The 19,853-nt window shown below is 36.1% G+C and overlaps 1 protein-coding gene across 1 annotated transcript; it reads right to left on the bottom strand.

Annotated features, from left to right (window-relative positions):
- Window positions 1–917: 917 nt before the first annotated feature.
- On the bottom strand, window positions 918–19,729 carry REG (proteasome regulator gamma). Its single transcript, XM_071590018.1, has 6 exons — window positions 19,622–19,729; window positions 18,532–18,564; window positions 18,182–18,327; window positions 7,311–7,485; window positions 4,719–4,889; window positions 918–2,229 (listed from the first exon to the last, which is right to left on the bottom strand). The coding sequence occupies exons 1-6, from the start codon at window positions 19,640–19,642 to the stop codon at window positions 2,041–2,043; spliced, it is 735 nt and encodes a 244-aa protein (XP_071446119.1). The 5' UTR covers window positions 19,643–19,729; the 3' UTR covers window positions 918–2,040.
- Window positions 19,730–19,853: the final 124 nt, after the last annotated feature.

The following is a 19,853-nucleotide window of genomic DNA, read 5'->3' as shown; positions in this document are numbered from 1 at the left end:
TTATTTTTGTGCCCATTACTACCATATTTGTTGCATTAAGTTAGGGCAAATGACCCCAGTTGTCAGTCACCACTTCTTGCATTTTTCATGATTCATCATATTTGGGTCAAAGTCATTTTCATTCTTCATAATGTCAACTTATGTGTGACATGAATAGTTTCCTTCCGGTGTTATTACAATTCATTATGTAGCCAACTCCTAGTCATACAATGCATTCATTACATAGCACTAATCTTTTCCTGGTTTAAGTAATTTACATTTCTGTCACTACTGAGATGTGATAAAAATGTTTATTATTGAAGGAATATATAAATTCCAATAAATCAAATACAGGGTTTCACTCTAGTTTTACAGTTAGTTATTCAAATTCATTGTTATAGTGAATTTTGAAATTAAAACCATAAAATAGAGAAAATAAGAATACTGGCCAAAATATAACAAAATGTTTTACTTTCAATTAACATATTTCAGTTATATTCTCATACTGCTCAAGATCCAAGTTTTGAGCACTCACAAAATCCTAATTACTTTTGTAAGGAATATTCAATGTATCCAAGGGGCCTCCAAACATTTCTATTGAAATTTCAGTTATCAGACCAATAAAATAATACCTCCCCACTAAGAGGTACAAACCCTTCCAAGATTCCTGATTTGAGGTTTTTCAGCAAATTATGGTATGCATTTTTCCTTTTATATTTCTTGTCATCATGCATTAGATTGACAATATCAGCTTCACCTTAGTGTATCCTAAATATTCTCCAACCTATGAGTTAATTGTCGAACATTGTGTAGTGCTCTAAGTAGCTTTGATTACTAAAAATAAGCCTTGTACATTGTAAACCTTCAATTAAACGCAATTAAGATAGCAGATGAAGAAGGCAGGGTCCCAACAACAGTTTCAAATAAAAACAAACTGCTAAATTATCAAATATTTAGTCATCACTACTCATTAACATCAGCACCACATTACTATCAAAATAAAAGCCCATACAATCCAAGATCAGATTCAACTCCAAAGTTTGTATGCAATATGGCAATCAATGATGTAATGTCTTACTTAGGAAGATAGATGCCAAACCTAACTCTTACTGATTCTTGAGTGCCAATGGAGAAGGACTTACATGAATGGGATTGTAGGCATTTTACTTAAAACTTCCCAAGATAAAACACTTGTTTCTTATTCAGAAATATGTCTTCATTCATTCCATATAGTATTAGAGCAGTTGAAACCATTAAAAACCACACACAAACAATCCACATTTGGTCCTTTCCATGTCTTCATTGAGAGAGAGAGCTTAATATCACTCATCAAACTTAATTGACAAGTGAGTGCTACCCCCCCTCCATTATGCTTTTTTTTGGCAAAACAAACATATCATATTAGCATATGTTGTGCAACACTGAAGTTAATCATAATAATAACAGAGCAAATTGTAACTGCTCCCACAGCCAGCAGGGTTTTTGAAAATATAGTTAATAATGAAAGATTACACACTTAAACCCACTAATTTACTCAAAAATTGCTTTTTAATGGGTCATTTAACTCGACAAAGTAATTTGAAACAAAAAAGAATAGATTCTAAAACATTTTCATGGCACACCAGATGTAATTTGAGCAATAATGAAAAATTTGAACCCGATATGAGCATAGTTTGAATGTTTTCCTATATGAAATAAAATTTAAATATGTATTCCAAATTATACATGACTGGAGGCCACAAAAAATAAGTTATCAGCATCCCAATGTCCAATGGTTTCTGCCACTTCTCTTCAGATCCTAACAGCAAGCACTCTCTCTGACCAGGCCATTTCTTAATATACTGAGGCTATTGAAATTATAATTTGCAGACACTGACACCAAATACAATAAATACTGACCACTTTCCAATCCTCATCAGTTTGACAAAATCCATAAGAATCAAGTGATTGCAGGGGAATGCTAGTCAAAATCCAATGGACAAGTGATGGGTTGGCCTTTTCCCTTCCTTCCTTCCTGTGTGCTCACTCTGCCTGGGAGAGGATTACTTTGGGCAGGGATCACTAATAGAGTGAATCAGCGTTCGAGGAGCGAGGCCTCTTGATCTTCTCGATGTTCTTGATGACTATGTCATGCAGGGTGGAGTACCGATTACGGACTTCACAAAGCACCAGCCACAGACTAAGGTACTCCTTCTCATCAAGCTCCTGCACAGCTCGCCTATAGTCTTCAATTTGGGGATATTTGGCCACCTGGCAACACCAGAATATACACACGTTAATGCTCCACCAATCAACTGCACAGCATGCACATATAAGCATGGGTACATACAAAAATATTACACATCACACATTACAGCTTTGGCACATATGCTGGTAAAGACAAAGAATATCTACAAAATCAAGTACCGGTAAATCCCATGTCATTCTATAGATTCGCTAAAGAACCATCATGGATGGTAGTGTACATATTTATAATCATAGCTGTAAGTTATGGATATAGACCAGCAGTGCTTAATGGAGTAAGTGTAACAAGATGGCTGCAATTATACTGAGTCTGATTCTGGGTTTATCAGATTTCGTGCAATTATTTTAACTGCCTTATTTCCCTGATTCACACATATACCTAATCCAACTGCTAAATTTACATGCGTAAATATTTTAGCATTTTACATGTAGCATAGGCAGTCATGGTTAGATAATTTTATATAAAAATAGTTTCATCTATAAAATTGTACAAAAATATACATTCATTTATAAAAATAGTTTTTAAATATATGATTGCTCATCTAAATAACAATCTTACTATAAGTATAGAGATAACCACACTTGGAATTTCACATTCCTAAAATTCTGTTTTTGACTTTATTTAACCTTCTAAATCGGTTTTTCCCACCATTTATTGGATAATGCTCCACTGCAGAAATTTCAATTTCCTTCCTAGATCATAAAAGTCAAACAAGCTCTGAAAATATATAATATAAACAGGAAATTCAAACACAACAAGATCATTGATAAAATTGTTTACAATTTGAAATTCTTCAATGATTATAAACTTTCAAAAAATACCTACCATTTCCTTTGTCAGTGATGGCAGCATTACATTAATTATAACCCACAATGTTTAAATGTTTATTGGAATCATATGACACCATGTTTTAGAGCTATCACTCAATAAATACAAATAAATGAAATATTATCAATGCCAAAAACATTATGGTTTAAAATAGGAAGTCAACATGGCTCTGTCAAAACTACATTTTCTTGAGGGCTAACCATCAACAAAAATAAAAGAAATTTAAAACCTTTTCATTAATCTAGAAAGACTTTATACCAACTTGATAACAATGGATTATATCAGGAGACATAGACCTTTTCAAACAAAGAAGTAGGCATCTAATGATTTCTGAATTGACTGCATTGTTGCATGACCAAATATAAACTTCAAAATTGACTGATTTAATTATTTACTAATACTTCATTAAAGCAAAATAGCCATGACAAAATCAGAGACACCAACACAATAGAATTCCTCTAATTCACACAATTGTATCTAGTCAGGTAAATTTTGGAATCATATGCATAAAATAGGAAGTACTACAAGTGGCAAAGTGTTTATATTTTTTTTAATACTGACTCAGCACGAGATTTCTATTTATACATTGAAAACCTAAATGACCGATGTTAAAATGGTATCTGTGACAGAAGTTTAATCCAGAGATTCATTACAAATAATATCATTATTACTAAAAACATTCCAGCACAAAACAGTTCAATCCTCGAACTTAGGAAAATACTGGTGAAGGCATAAAAAAATTTTTACTACACTTTTCTACATCTACCATTTATCCTAGAGACCACCACCAGGGCAAGTGGCAGGTGGTATTAGGTCATCAGCCATTTAAGTTTGCACTGATTGATGAGTCTGTTGGTCAACAGACTCATCACTCAATCAATTCCCATTCTTACTTTTCAATTCTGATTTGCACTCTGATGCCACTCTAATGCAGCCCATTTTTAATTCACTATGAATTTCAGTTCATCCTTGAGAATTACACTTTTCCTCATGGATGCTGAACAATTTTCTCTTTCATGAACAATACATTTTCTTTTTATCATGATACAATGTAACAGGTAATTAAGATTACACATTGTGATGCAACTGATTCAATGACTACTGCTGGATTTTAGAAATGAGACAACTGATGTAAATACAAACAAAAGAAGAACTGTCAGCGACAAGTATTTCCAATTTGTTTTGTTGCAAAGAGTGGGTGTAAATGTAATTATCCATTAATTACTCTTTTCAATTTCAGAAAGAATTAAGCTTCCATTAAAATAACAATTTTTCACTAAAACAAAATTATGCAATGATGGATTACAGAGATGCAAATTAGACAATTGTCTAGATATCTTCACGACTAGAGGGCTCATATCCCAAATTCTCCAGTGACCCTGTTATAATGCCATCTTGAAATTTTTTCCAAAAATCTAGTAGATCATCATTAAACCTTGACCCACTCTTTTATTAAAACATTTCCTTAAGTGACCCAACAACAGATGTCACCTTGTGACAGAGCAATTGTCAAATTGCTAAGTGCATCGCCATGTTGACTAGGGTCAAAATTTAACGTCAAAAGAGGTCAATCATCAATTCGTCTGGGATAGGTACCAATATGGGCACATAAAATAGGACATTACTTTTGTGCATTATAAACTCATTAGCTTAGTTAAATTATTACCTTAGACACAACCTTAGCTCGGGAAATGAAATACCGAGAAATTTGATCAAAGAAAGCTGCTGCCTCAGATTCCACAGACTGGATTTCTGCAAGTGTATCTTCTTGAATTGACACACCGAAGTTATTTCCATCTTCAATTTTTGGAATCATGAATGAAATCCACATCTTCAACTGAAAAAATACAACATAAAACAAGTTTAGTGACATATAATAGTATCAATATACTTATTATACCAAGCCATGCCTCCCACCATGCTACTCAGTTAAAATCAATGAGAAAAATGAGGTTCACTGTAAAAAAATGAGCTGACTCTTGTGGTAAAATGTGAATACATTATGAATTTTTTTGACAATTGATGATGTATTGAGTCAAAAGTCCTGTTTTAAGTACCGTATTCCCTGGCTCATAAGACTCAAAGGTGCATAAGATGCACTGTGATTTTTCAGGTTAGAATTTATGAAAAATATTGAGATATAACAGAAAGGAATCAAAGTATTTTGATATTAACACTTAATTAAGGAAAATTGAATCGCCACATTAAAATTTTAGCCGCTAAGCATACATCAACATTTATTCCTCATCAAATTTCAGAAATTCGTCACCACTGCTGCTATATCATTTCTGAAGTCGTTTCAACGGAGTTTTCATTTTCCTCTAACACCATGTCATCTTTGCTTTCATCCAGCGCATTGTGACTTTCACATTTTTAAGAAGGCATTACGATAGTCTCACTTTTAACTTTCTGCCGGTACTTTTTCAATGCAAACAATAGTAACTGATGGCTTCCATTCATGTTCAAGTGGCAATTTTTTCGAGATTGTAATCCTTTCCTTAACCCTCTTAGTGCGGCGGGCCAATATATCGGCTCTTGTGTAGGCTATTGTTTAAATCGCTGTAACTTATGGTTTTTTTCTTTAATAATTTATGGTTTTTGTACACATAGATAAGGTGAATTCCGTACAATTATATGACACATTTTTAAATTTTTTATTAGCAATTTTAAATGCTTTTCAAGTCCCAATTTGACTCAGTGAGATCAGCCTTTTCAACAAAATCGAAATATGCAGAGGCTGACAAAAAAATTTGCAATTCACTGGTTTTTCTTGTGTCATGTGTCTTTTTGATTCTTTCTTATATTTAAATACAGTAGTTTTATTGAAAAATGTTTTTAAAAAATATCAGTATTGTGTCTAAAAATCGAAATATTATTGCTAAAAAAATATTCTTCAAATTTATAATACTGTAAGAATTACATTTATTTTTCAAATGATGTAAATGTATAACATCATTATTAACTACAATATTTTATTTTATAATAAAAAAAACTGCATATGGATATCTAAACAAATAACTTCTTAATGCTTATTTTCCTAAGGTGATACATTTTCTTAAATTACCCTGCACATTTCTCACTAGTACCCCTGGAATCCTCACCGCACTAAGAGGGTTAAATTCTTGAAATCCAAGAGGTGGCGCTAGTACGACCAGAAAAGGTTTCTTATCAATAAGCCTCATCTCTCCTCGACTGCTGTAAAAGTTTTTGGCTAAGCCATCATGGTTTCAATTTCATAGTCAATTGAAGTAAGTAACTTTTATTTAGAAAAATGGAAAATCATGTTTCATGCAGTGATTAAACACTACTTTAAAAGGCTTAACTCCCAAAGAGATCAAAGCCAAGTCGGATGAAGTTTATGGCACATCTGCTCCTGAGTTTCGGACTGTTTACAATTTGGTAAATTCATATAAGCATGGCAGTACATCTACACATAATAAACATTGTTCAGGATGTTCAGTGGAGCTAACTTCCTCTGAAATGATTGACAATATCCACCATATAGTTTTGTATGATCGATGAATCAAAGTTCATGAAAAAGTTGAGACCACAGGCAAATCACAAGGAGATTACGTTGAAAAATAACAAGAAGTCTACCCAAAGTAATTTTTTTTCTATTTTTTTCTAAGGACTTGCTTAAAGACCCAGGAAATTTAGAATCTCTATTAATGGAAAAAAGATCACCAGATTTGGAGTAAATTACTCAAAAACTGATACTCATTTTATTTCTAATTAGAAAATATGCTGCCATGTACAACCTTAGAAAATATACAGAAAATATTTTACAACAAAATGAATTTACTTTCATTCTTAGTAAATAAGTAACCCTGACTATAAATTAGTGTCGAAAATGTATTTTCTATCATTCAAGGTTCTTGACTAACCAGATTAGCATCCTCTACAAGCTGACGAATGTGCGGCTTCAAAATGTGCACCAGTTCACACATGTGCTTATTGCACGGAATCAAGCCCTGTGGTAATTTTTTTTCTATTTTTTTCTAAGGACTTGCTTAAAGACCCAGGAAATTTAGAATCTCTATTAATGGAAAAAAGATCACCAGATTTGGAGTAAATTACTCAAAAACTGATACTCATTTTATTTCTAATTAGAAAATATGCTGCCATGTACAACCTTAGAAAATATACAGAAAATATTTTACAACAAAATGAATTTACTTTTATTCTTAGTAAATAAGTAACCCTGACGATAAATTAGTGTCGAAAATGTATTTTCTATCATTCAAGGTTCTTGACTAACCAGATTAGCATCCTCTACAAGCTGACGAATGTGCGGCTTCAAAATGTGCACCAGTTCACACATGTGCTTATTGCACGGAATCAAGCCCTGTGGTAAGACCATGACTTTGGTGCCAGACACTTCATCAGAGGCATTCTCATACTTCCACTTCTTGTTCACTGGGGGTTCCGCATGGCTGCAAAGTTTACAGAACAAAGATACATTGTAAGGTAAAATCACTCACTCACTTGACATAGACTAAGTATATTTACAACATTTTATTTTGGAAAAACCAATGGCCAGTCATTTTTTATGAAAGATACACAAGTAGTGGTAGTATTTAGGGGAGGTGACCGAGAGCTGAGGTCATCTGCACCATTAGGGATGGACAGGAAAGAATGAAGGGTGGAGAGAAACCTGGCTTCAGCATAAGCCTACTCTTTACAAAAGGCTACAGGGGATCCTGAGCTTAACATCCTATCCAACAGACAGCGTACTCACTCAAAGTGCCCTCCACAAAGCACCTCAAGTAGGGATTGAGGTACCACAGAGAAATATTTAACACCGCCAGAATTCGAACACCTGGGTGGGAAATTAGTACAATAGCCACCACACCATCTCGATCCCCGAAAGATACACAAGGAGATTCATAACATGTACATCGAAATGATAGTCAATTGATAAATTTAACAAACCCATTTCAATTCCATTCACCCATTCCCACTTTTTTTAAAAGCTGCTATCCCTGCTCTTTCAGTGACCTTTCTGTTACATGATTATCAATGGCCTCTCTCCCCACCATCACTTCAGAAATTTTTCATAATCCATGGATTTTTACACTGATCCAATAAGGTAGCAAAGGAATTACAAGATTATCCTAGAATTTTGGACCCCACAGCCTTCACCTAAGGTTTTCTGGTGACAAATTTGTTATATTTGGCTATTTTCAGTTTCTTTGAAAATGTCTGTACGTGCAAATCTCAGGGCCTGGAGGGCCCTGAGATTCACTTGATCTTCACTCCTGAAGACCAGGCCTGGGCCTGGTCTTCAGGAGTGAAGTACTATTTGCAGAGAGTTTTCCAAATTCTACACCTATTTTATATCCATTTCCATATCATATACTCTTCTATTTCTTGCTCTGGCTAGCCACCGGTCAGAGTGTCTACATTCTCTTCATCATTTACTTCCACTTTTAGTGGGTGTCAATTCATCATGAGAAATGTTCCGAGAGAAACTGCAGAAGATTTACTATTTGACATCGCCAACTCAAAGCAAAAGTTATACCTCCTTGCTTCCAAATTTACCCAGGACAACTAAATACAAAAACCACCTAATGAGGAGACTGGCACATTTATCAGAGTTAAAGAGGATGCCTCGATAGCTTAACTGGCTAATGTATCGGAAAAGAAAGAAATACTTGGTTGTTCCACATATATTTTATAAACACGACCTAGGTTTCGACTTACAAAGTCATCATCAGGTAAAGAACAGAAGACACAGGGCTTTATATAGTGGATAGAGAACTGGAGAGGGGAGGTGTTTGATAAGAGGGAGGAGGGGAAAGAGAAAGGGAAATGGTGTGTAAGTTTGGGGGGAGGGGGAGAAGACGGTTGTGTATGGCGTCGGGGTGGGAGATTACGGTTGGGTACTGCTTCAGGGGGGAGAGGGGCTGAGGAACAGAGGGAGGTCCAGGAGGGGGGAACGGGAGGAATAAGTTAGGTCATTAACTAGAATACCCTTAAGGTGACTATTCTTCGAAATTTCCAACCGTTCCAAGGCATCTAATCTTAAGCCTTTTTTCTCTACATGCAGAATTTTGGGGACAAAGTCACTGGAGTGGTTGTTTTCTATAAGGTGCTGGGCAAAATTGGATGACATATTTCCGTTTTTAAAACAAGCGTAATGTTCCTTGACACGATCACTGAACTTCCTCCCGGTTTGTCCAATGTAGAAGGCAGAGCACTCACAACACAATTGATAAACTCCACTCCTTTCCAATGCGGGAATTTTGTCCTTGCAGTTTGATAAAAGGTTCCCTAAGTTGGCTCTATTATAGAAGGCAGGTTTAATATTGTTTCCTGCAAGGGATCTGGTGACTTTACGGGAAATATTCCCCAGAAAGAGAATTCTTCTCCACTTCCACTTCCACTCCACTGGAGAAGAATTCTCTTTCTGGGGAATATTTCCCGTAAAGTCACCAGATCCCTTGCAGGAAACAATATTAAACCTGCCTTCTATAATAGAGCCAACTTAGGGAACCTTTTATCAAACTGCAAGGACAAAATTCCCGCATTGGAAAGGAGTGGAGTTTATCAATTGTGTTGTGAGTGCTCTGCCTTCTACATTGGACAAACCGGGAGGAAGTTCAGTGATCGTGTCAAGGAACATTACGCTTGTTTTAAAAACGGAAATATGTCATCCAATTTTGCCCAGCACCTTATAGAAAACAACCACTCCAGTGACTTTGTCCCCAAAATTCTGCATGTAGAGAAAAAAAGGCTTAAGATTAGATGCCTTGGAACGGTTGGAAATTTCGAAGAATAGTCACCTTAAGGGTATTCTAGTTAATGACCTAACTTATTCCTCCCGTTCCCCCCTCCTGGACCTCCCTCTGTTCCTCAGCCCCTCTCCCCCCCTGAAGCAGTACCCAACCGTAATCTCCCACCCCGACGCCATACACAACCGTCTTCTCCCCCTCCCCCCAAACTTACACACCATTTCCCTTTCTCTTTCCCCTCCTCCCTCTTCTCAAACACCTCCCCTCTCCAGTTCTCTATCCACTATATAAAGCCCTGTGTCTTCTGTTCTTTACCTGATGATGACTTTGTAAGTCGAAACCTAGGTCGTGTTTATAAAATATATGTGGAACAACCAAGTATTTCTTTCTTTTCCGATATGAATCGCTTCCACAAAGTGACGCCTCAGACAATTTTATGGCTAATGTACTTGGTTGGACATCGAGGGATCTAGGATTAAATCCTATTCAAGGCAAATGATTTTTACCCTCTGAAATTGATGCACTTAAATGAACACTTGGTGGATGACTCCTTTAAAAGTTACTCTAGGAGCATCTCCCACAGTTTCTTGGAATTTGTCATAATTGAAGATAAGAACTAAGAGAAAAAGCTTGTTGACCTGCTGGCAATTGAGTCTTATCTAGTTCAAATGTGTGACAAAAAGCATTAAACAATAAGAGGAGAACAAAAAATACCCGATTCCTTTGAAAGAACAGAAGAATTATTTCCTTTTCCTTCCACATGCCTACCACTAGTTATGGATTGCTCCAAGTGCAGAGGGAAGGAATTGCTTTACGATCAACAGAGGATCACCAAGCTACCAGTTAATAAATTGTCACTCAGAGGACCTGGGTTTGAATCCTGGAGGTTTGAGGTGCTTTATGGAGAGCACTTTGAGTAAGTACGTCATCCATCAGATGTGGCATTGAACTATTGAATTCTCAGCATCTTTCCTTAAGAGTAGGCTAATGTTGACACTGGGTTTCTCTCCACCCTTCCTCCATTCCCTGAACATCCCTAATGGTGCAAATGACCTGAGCTGTCTGTCACCCTGATAGTCACTACTACTAGAGAAACTATGTAGTATAAGATTTCCATAAGCAAGTGATCACATCAGCCCAGCAATAAAATTCATAGAAGAACTAAGGATGGGTGGATGGATCCATCTCCCATCTTTATCACTGTACCTGTGATAGGGAGAAAAACAAATGCACCCAAACCTACCAGAACTGATCTACATGGTATGATCTCTTCATGAAGCATCACACGACTGAAAATGAAAGTGCAGTTGTTTTCAAGACCCTTCACTTTAGGGAGAGGGTCTCAAGTTTAGAGACAGCTTTTTTCTTTATAACCCTTGTACTAAAATCATTACTTTTCTTTCAGGGAAGTAAATGGTGGATGTGATTTGCCAATCAGTTATTTTGTCCCGGCAATCTGATTTGTTTAGCTTTCTGACAGTATGTTTTCTGATTCTAATAAAACTTCCACCCTAATAAAAATGGCTGGACAATGGAAAACATTGTACTTTCCATTGTTAAACTCAAACACTAATTAATCACAAGGAATGAAAAAGGAGAGTTAATGTTTCCTAATTACAGCCACTTGTTTTCAATTGCAATGCATATAAATTGAACCCATTCATGACATGACCTCATTTTCTGCATATTTTGGTTCATCATGCATCCATTTGCAGAGGATTAACAAGAGTTAACAGTACATTTATGTAACCATTTAATACATACATGTTTAACGATACCCAACGCCTTGGGGAAAGATTCTGAAATAAATGTGTGAGCCAGGAGGCAGCCAGGTGATTGGTTCAAATTACATTGCACAATTCTTTCAATGTATCCAAGCAATTTATCTAATTCATAGTTTCCTGTTGGCACTCAATTAACTACAGCACTTCCTCCTATCGCTTGATATATCCTCCTGAATGCCAATTGTGGTATACCTACAGACAGTTTACAAATGCCAATCATTCAAAGTGCTCGAAACCATCTCTCAACTGATGATGAGATGGCTATTAAGGCCATCCTATATAATTGATATTTAATCTCCCAAGGACAAAGAAATTTTTTTCCATTGCAGTTATAAATTTGACTGAGGCATTGCATCCACATGCAATTACTCCATACCTTGCTGATCGAGATGCAAGGTTTCACTAGTACATCTAGTGTGTTGGCCCTGAATCCTTTGACTAAGTCACCACCAGCCAATACATGAGGCAGTGACTTGTTCAGCGACAATTCTAACAGCCCGGAAAAGTAAGTACAATGTTGAGAGGGATGAAATGGGAGGTGGTTCAATTTTTTGTACTTAAAGAGCTGGGTACCTTCCTAAATGTGGCACAGAATGCATAGGCACTTCAATTAGGAATTTCAGTCAGGATCCTCAATCATGTTGTGAAACGGGTGAAATGGACTCAACTTGGAAAATGCAAAATACTAGGAGAGACAGAAATCAATACCAGGTCCAGTGGATTCAAATTCTTAGATTCCTTGATAGCTATCAACAAGTTAGCAGTAAATCTGCATTTTTTTGTTAATATAAGAGTTTTAATAAATTACCACCTAATATCTGACTCTTGTTGGAGAGTTTATTGTTCAAAATTTAAGGGAGGGGGCCAGGAAGAAACCAGAATGGCCAGGCACAATTATGGATTATCTCAATCATTGCATTTGCGCATCAACAAAAGCATAGAAACAGCAGGGTGTAACTTCCAGGGTAATGGTTCCAGAGCCACACAGAAACTGAAAGAACCTACATACATATTAACAGAAATGACCAACATACGAGGACTAAAACTAAAATGGCTTGAAGGATGCTAAAAGACTATGAAGACATCGTTATCATTATTAATTTTACAAATTTCCTCCATCAAATATCTACCCCCAAGTATTGAAGCAAACAAATACAACCTAGTTGTATTTTACATTCCTTTCTATCAGTGATCCGCCACCACATCACTTACACGGGTGGTCCATGGCCCACCCAATCCCAGCCCACATGTCGTGAGCCATGAGTTTGGCCAAACTCAGCCTACGGCATGGGCCCAGTGCTGTTCAACCTGCACGGCCCAAGACAATCTTCTATTACCTTCTCTTATCCATCTTCCTACACATCTCTTTGTAACCCATGCCTTCTCTTTTAATTGATACTAAACTTTATTAGCACTAAATTATTATCTGTAGCTCTATCCACTTTGATCACCAGGCAATTTCCATAAAAACTATGTGTGGCTATTATGTGTCCTATTGTGTTGCTTAAACCAGTTGTACTTATCGCTATTGCATTTTGTTAGCAAAACATTTTTTTTGCCCTAGGGTCATTTCTTATTCCTATACAATAGTGCCATGCCTCTTCCCAATCTACCCCAACATCCATTAAGGAATTCCAAATCCCCAATCACTATCCTTCCAGACACAATGATTTCTTTTAACTCCTCTCATACACAGGTCTATTTCTTCCTTCCTTTCATTGCTTTCTCACATATACACCTGAATAAAAACTGACTTTGTTCGTTCGAAGGTTTCCGCGGCGATGAGTAGGTGATTTCCACATTTTTCGGGCTGCGTCCGCGTATGTCGTTTAAATGTACAACAGTTTCGCCAGCTATCCTGCTGGCGTCCTCAGGTCAAGGATGAAAAGAAGCTTGTTGTCCCGTCTTATATAGGAAAAATCCGGCGCCAATACCGGCGCCTTACGTCACCATCCCCTTCATCGCAGGGACTTCGGAAAGAATCGCGAGGGCTTTAAGGAAACATGATGTGGTGACCAGATTCAACTGCGTCACCAAGATAGCTGACACCCTACCCGGACCCAAGGATGGAATTTCACCGTTAATATCAGAAGGCGTGTACCAAGTGCCATGCTCCTGTGGCAAATGGTACATCGGTGAAACATGCAGAGCGCTGAAAACACGCATGAGTGAACACCAGAGGGCAACCAAGGCCAAACAGTTTAGAGCATCGGCCATCGCTGAACACGCCTGGAGTGAACCTGGACACTCTATTCTCTTCGACGACGCTAAAATAATAGCGAAAGAAGGAAAATACTTCCAGAGAATAATCAGAGAGGCCATTGAAATCGTTAAAAGGCCAGAAAATTTTAACAGAGAGGATGGATATCCACTCCACAGTGCGTGGAAAAGAATTATTCCGCGCAAATATGAGGACGTTCCCTGATTGGCCAAGAAATTTCCCGGTATTGGCGCCGGATTTTTCCTATATAAGACGGGACAACAAGCTTCTTTTCATCCTTGACCTGAGGACGCCAGCAGGATAGCTGGCGAAACTGTTGTACATTTAAACGACATACGCGGACGCAGCCCGAAAAATGTGGAAATCACAAAACTGACTTTGTTTCGAATATTAACTCTAATAATAACATTCTATCAATCAACTGCCCTATGATTACCATTCTCCTTCCTGCCTTTTAGCTCAATATTATTGTCACCTCCAACTGGCTCTCTTCCACTCCACTGTATTAATGAATTTTCTAACTGGTCACATACCCCTAATGAAGTGGAAGACCATCACTCATGGACAATGCTGTCACAGTGAAGAAACAGGACAACTTTATCCTATTAAACCCAAGGGCAACCATCCAAATGATCATGAATAAGACATCTCAGTTGCAGCAGTGTATGGAAAATTATTCACGAAGAACTGCATACGTCAAAGATGTAGCATGCTAGGCTCCACAACCACTGACTCCTTTTCAGAAGCAAACATGGCACCATCTGCAGTCGTGGCCGAGGCATGGTGAGCAATCAAAGCAATGAGGCTCTAAAATTTTGCCACATTAATCCTATTCTCCTGATTTCACTCCAATGGACTTTTGCTCACTCCTATAGATTAAAAAACCATCGTGGGATCGAAGATTTCACAACACAAATGATGCCATTTACGAGGTCGGACAATGGTTTTTGACACCAACAACTGAATTAAAAAATTATGGCACTCAAAAGGTCATGAAACGCTGGGAGAAAGGTATGTGACTCTGGATGGTGACTATGCAAAGAAGTCTTAAAAATAGCAAATAAAAATTTAGTTTTTATCTTAATTTTTTAGTAATAATTAAAATTTTACAATAACCCATTGAATTATGCTAAAATTACCACTGCAGTAATCCCTCCTATCCTATCAACTCACTTTGCTGAGCCCTACAATAGCTATATTTCCTCTTTCTATCATTTAAAACATTTTTTAATATCCTTGCTATCAATATTAAACCCAACATTCCAAATCCTTATTTTAACTGCTTGGTTTCATAATATTTACCAAATGTACATGACCCACCTTGGAGGAATTTCATGTCTACTCCCAAGAGTATGAAGTGTACCTCCTATTATCCTAATTATACAAAAAGCACAGGGAACTATCTCATGATTTTAGATCATTTAGACTTATTCAATTAAATGTCAGAGACAACACTAATTTAAGTGATCTGGCCGAAGAATCTATGGTTTAATTTTAAATGCCATTAGAGACGCACTTCATTTATCCAATTTGTGATATTTTTCACAGATGAACATATCCCCCACATCAATGCCTTCACACCTATGTACATTTAGACAAAAATATATAAACCATGTTCTTCTATTAGACCCTTGGTATTTAAAGCTTCATGCTAAAAAATGGAAAATAGACTTTCTCAACTCAATGCACATGCTTTCAACCAAAGCATGGTGTTAAGAATTCCCTTGATCTTGGAGATAATAACAAGGATATAATAGTTTTCCCAAAGGTAAGTTGTGTTATTGAACATTGCTAATATTTTCACGATGTGCTACCTGATGAACCTACACATATCATGACTGAATTGCTGAAAACAAGGTGTTTTTGACAACCTAATTACTGAATTAACTACTTCTTTCAGAATAATATAAGCATTACAAAATTATTTCCTTTTTAACAAAAATTTTTGAAAACAGAGCAGAGGCTTAGCCATACGAGCCCTTACTTCCCCCCGACATGCTCAAACTTATTAGGAACAATTGGAATACCAACAATTAAACATGGGAAAGAATTTGTTGAACCTGCATCCTTAACTGGACATAGATATCTTGATGATATACCAATTTTAAGGAATGGGACAGATGCAAGTTGGACAACTTCAAAATTTTTTTAATAATATTCACCCAAGAATGGTAAAAAATACAAATGAAAAATGCATTAAAATTAATCTATTTAGGTGAAAATAGCACTGGAAAGGGTGATGTTCGATTCATTTTTTGTGCCATGTTACAAATAACATTTCATGCAAATTCCCAAAGAATGAATTTGCACATTAACAAAAACCCAATTACTTTGAGAAACATACTTGTCAAATGTACACACTATGTGGGCCCAATGACCCAAAATGATATTTATGAATTAGCTTCTAAAAACTGAGTGTGCAAAGATCTAACATTTAAAAAGTTAATACCCAGCCAGAGTACATGTTAATGCTTTTAAAATTAACTATTAGGTTAATAGTAAATTCACTAAATATCTTTCATCCTATGACCACCAAAGTGTTTTAAAAATGAAATGCACTTAGCAAGTAACTGTCATGAGTTCCACACTTCAAAGCAGCTAAAGCCTTTGAAAAGAAGCTGTGACCCTCAAGTCAACCCTATCAACAAGTGCTTGTTGAGACTAAATAAGGTCCATTTTCCAAGCCACTTTCTTCCCCTCATGATTTTCTTGGCCTTGGTTTCAGACTTGAATCTCATCTGACTAAATTCCATATCATGAAGTTGATTTTCTGTTTCACGGAACCTTAAGATAATGTTTAAGCACTGACACCTGGATTGCAAGAAACATTTTACAGTGAAATCTCTGCAAAAGATGATTTCAATCATTCAAATGCACCAGAATACCACATCTACAAAAGTAATTTATTTTATGAGCTAAATAGTAACTGACCTTGATGTTGATCATCGTTTTTCCTTGCCTTTTAATAATTAGTAAAGACAAAATAACTCAAGAAGCACATTGGATAGTTTCAAGATAAGGGAACTGGTTGATTAAAACCAGTATTAAAACAATGCATTGGATAGAAGTAAAAGTCACCAGTGATAGAAATGCTAGCACATACAATGCCGGTCAGGATAGACTCAATACTCTTACAAGGTTTCACATGGTGAGGTCATAAGCCAATAGGATTATCGATACATTCAATATAGAACTAAAATCACCAATGGATGGCTTGAAAATTGTGATTATCAAATGACCATTGGTATTTTAACATGTCTACCAATATGCACTGGAACTGACATAAGCTTATTCAAGCAGATATTCAAATCAATAATTGTTGAGGCAAAAAAGCATGTCCTGGCTGTGGAACATTTTCTTAGATTTTTGAAGTGTACACTAAATTAGACTGTGTTTCTCCAGGAACGATGCTAACTGATTGGATATGCTGACATACTGCAGGTCATTAGGAAGTGAAGGCCGGTGTCATTAGTTTTATTTAATTTTGTTGGTGTTATTAGTTTATAACATTAGATTCAATGAGTTGTTAGGTTAGGTACTGAGTGTCAACTAAAAAACCAAGTTGGTAATTGAAATAGGCATCCCTTACAGTTATGTTTTTTCCTTTCTACTTCCGGTATTCTTTTCAATTCATTCAAGTGTTACACTTGGCAATATCACTTTATACTACTGTTGTTTAATCAACACATCACAATAAAATTATTTGTTCCCTGTGCTGTACTCTCCACTCAAAAGATGTGTTAAACCGAGAGGATATACATTATATTTGAAAGAGAACAAACTAACCAGGCAGCACATAGCCAGCAGTTTCTGAATAATTGATTTTAATTTCATCGCGTTCCATCATTCAATGATTTCCATCCTAAGTAAACAAATTAACCTACCATTAATTAAGACAAACTATACACAAACACCAAATCTATACATTTATACATACTCCAAAAACTGAAGTACATTGAGAAACAATGACACCATCTAAATTTAAGGTAATTTATTCCTACATCATAAAAGTGTACATAAAGATCCAATCAACAGCTTATTCATTGTGCACAACCTTGATAGTGTATGAAATTTCTATCCCTAACTTTATGAGCATGTATTTAAACTTAATGAGAGCATAGCTAAAACAACATATCCTCAAGTATATAGTTTAGGCATCCATCAATTTTCAACGAGTGTTTACAAATACATTTTTAATGAATCAGGGTGCCTCAATGAGCAAATATCCAGCAAATGGTGTCATTTTAAAACAATATGTAATGCAAAGATCACTTATAATTTGGGTGCATAAGCTTTTATAATAATCCTTTGTAATGCATATCATGTAGGTAAAACTGTTATCAAAACTTGGCATTTCAATTAAATGTGACATTTAATACTTCCTTCGTACCTGTTCAACAAAACTGGCTCCGGAATTGGGATGTTCAAGGAATGATGTACCTCTGAGAAGTCACTGCGACTGAATTGCGATGTTTTAAGGAGAGCATCTAATTCTATTATTTTCTGAGGGAATCCATTTATAACCAGATCTTCAGCCTGAAATTTGGAAGTTTTACAAAAGCTTGAAAATGAAAGGCATATTTAAATCGTACATGAATACAGCTAAGTGTTACGTATACTCAGGGAACAACATTCGACTTGTCAATTCAAAACTATCGCACACTTAATTTGGAAAATTAGGTATTTCACGTTGGAGACATTTCAATCAGAAATAATTATTCCCAAAGATCCAAAACCTACCCGACTCTTCATTTCGTCCATGAATTCTTGTACCTGCAATGGAACAATTACTTATGCTTAGAAACACTTTAATTAGTAAAATGCTGAACATAATTAATGCAAATTAAAATACTTAAAGACTTTTGGACTATATTTATTAAGAGATACTTCAATACGAGCTTCCGTGGACAGCCTTAAAATCCGTGTATCATCGTGACGAACAAAATGCCACTCTCATATAAAGTAAATTAAGCTCCAAATTACATTTAAAATAACATAAATACACATAAAATTAAATATAATGATATACAAGAACTGAATTACACGACGAAGGCCAACAGAGGTCTACAAAACAACGTATGGATAACGAAATACGTAATGAGGATGACTAGTAGAAACGGTTGATACGCATTTAAGTTGCTACCTAATATTGACAAAATCAACTTACACTAAAATGACTTCAGTCGCAAAAGAAACCAAACAAAGGGTTCGGACATTTCAACAACATATTTAATTAAGTGACTTAGCATTCGTGCCGGACTTCGCGTCATTCGTCAACTTGCAATGGGAGTAATTGAAATTTGTTTCAAGGAAATTACTTTAAGCTAGCACGCGCCTTTAAATAAAAAACAAGTGCATGATTTTTAAAAATTAAATAAATTAGTCCCATGAAGGAATTACACGGCATTAAGGGAAATATCCAAGCTCGCCATTAGAAGGCAGTTAATTCTAACATTGAGAACTGAAATATCAATTATACAAAGTATTCCCCAAAAACAGCGCCAAATTTATATGCACGTGTCGGTATTCCTGCAATGGCTATCATTTAACGCCATGCTTACTGAAGTTAGATGAGAGAAGGAAACTGCCGTATTTGCCCCTCTCAAAAAATCAAACTCTTAGTATCAAATCTTGAAATGCGATCTCTAGACGGAATAATGCCCACTGCAGCGAGAAAACCCGAAAACTAGCAAAGAGGCGCGGAGAGGAAGAGAAATTTTGACAGCATGGTTAATGACCACCCATTTCCCTATAACAATTTCTACACCAATGACATTGAATGTATAGTGAAAGAAGTGTTGTTAGCATGAAATGTCTAACAATTACATACCTTATTGGTACTAGTGGCCATGATACGAAGTATCTGCAGGATATTTCAACACCGTTCAGCGATTTTGGAAAGCGCATGTACCAACCAAACCAATATCGACAGTGCAGCAAACCTTAAGTGTTTACATAGCAATTTCAACATTCATTTTATTCGACTTCTGGGAACTAAAAATGTGAAAATATGTTTAAGTTGTACATTAAAAGATAATTAACAGCTTACTAAAAATTTTGAA

This window comes from Hetaerina americana, unplaced genomic scaffold, assembly GCF_022747635.1.
Source record: "Hetaerina americana unplaced genomic scaffold, ioHetAmer1.1.p SCAF_4, whole genome shotgun sequence".
NCBI classification, from domain to species: Eukaryota; Metazoa; Arthropoda; class Insecta; order Odonata; family Calopterygidae; genus Hetaerina; species Hetaerina americana.
Note: the sequence above shows the minus strand (reverse complement) of the source record. Positions and strands in the feature narration are given on the sequence as shown.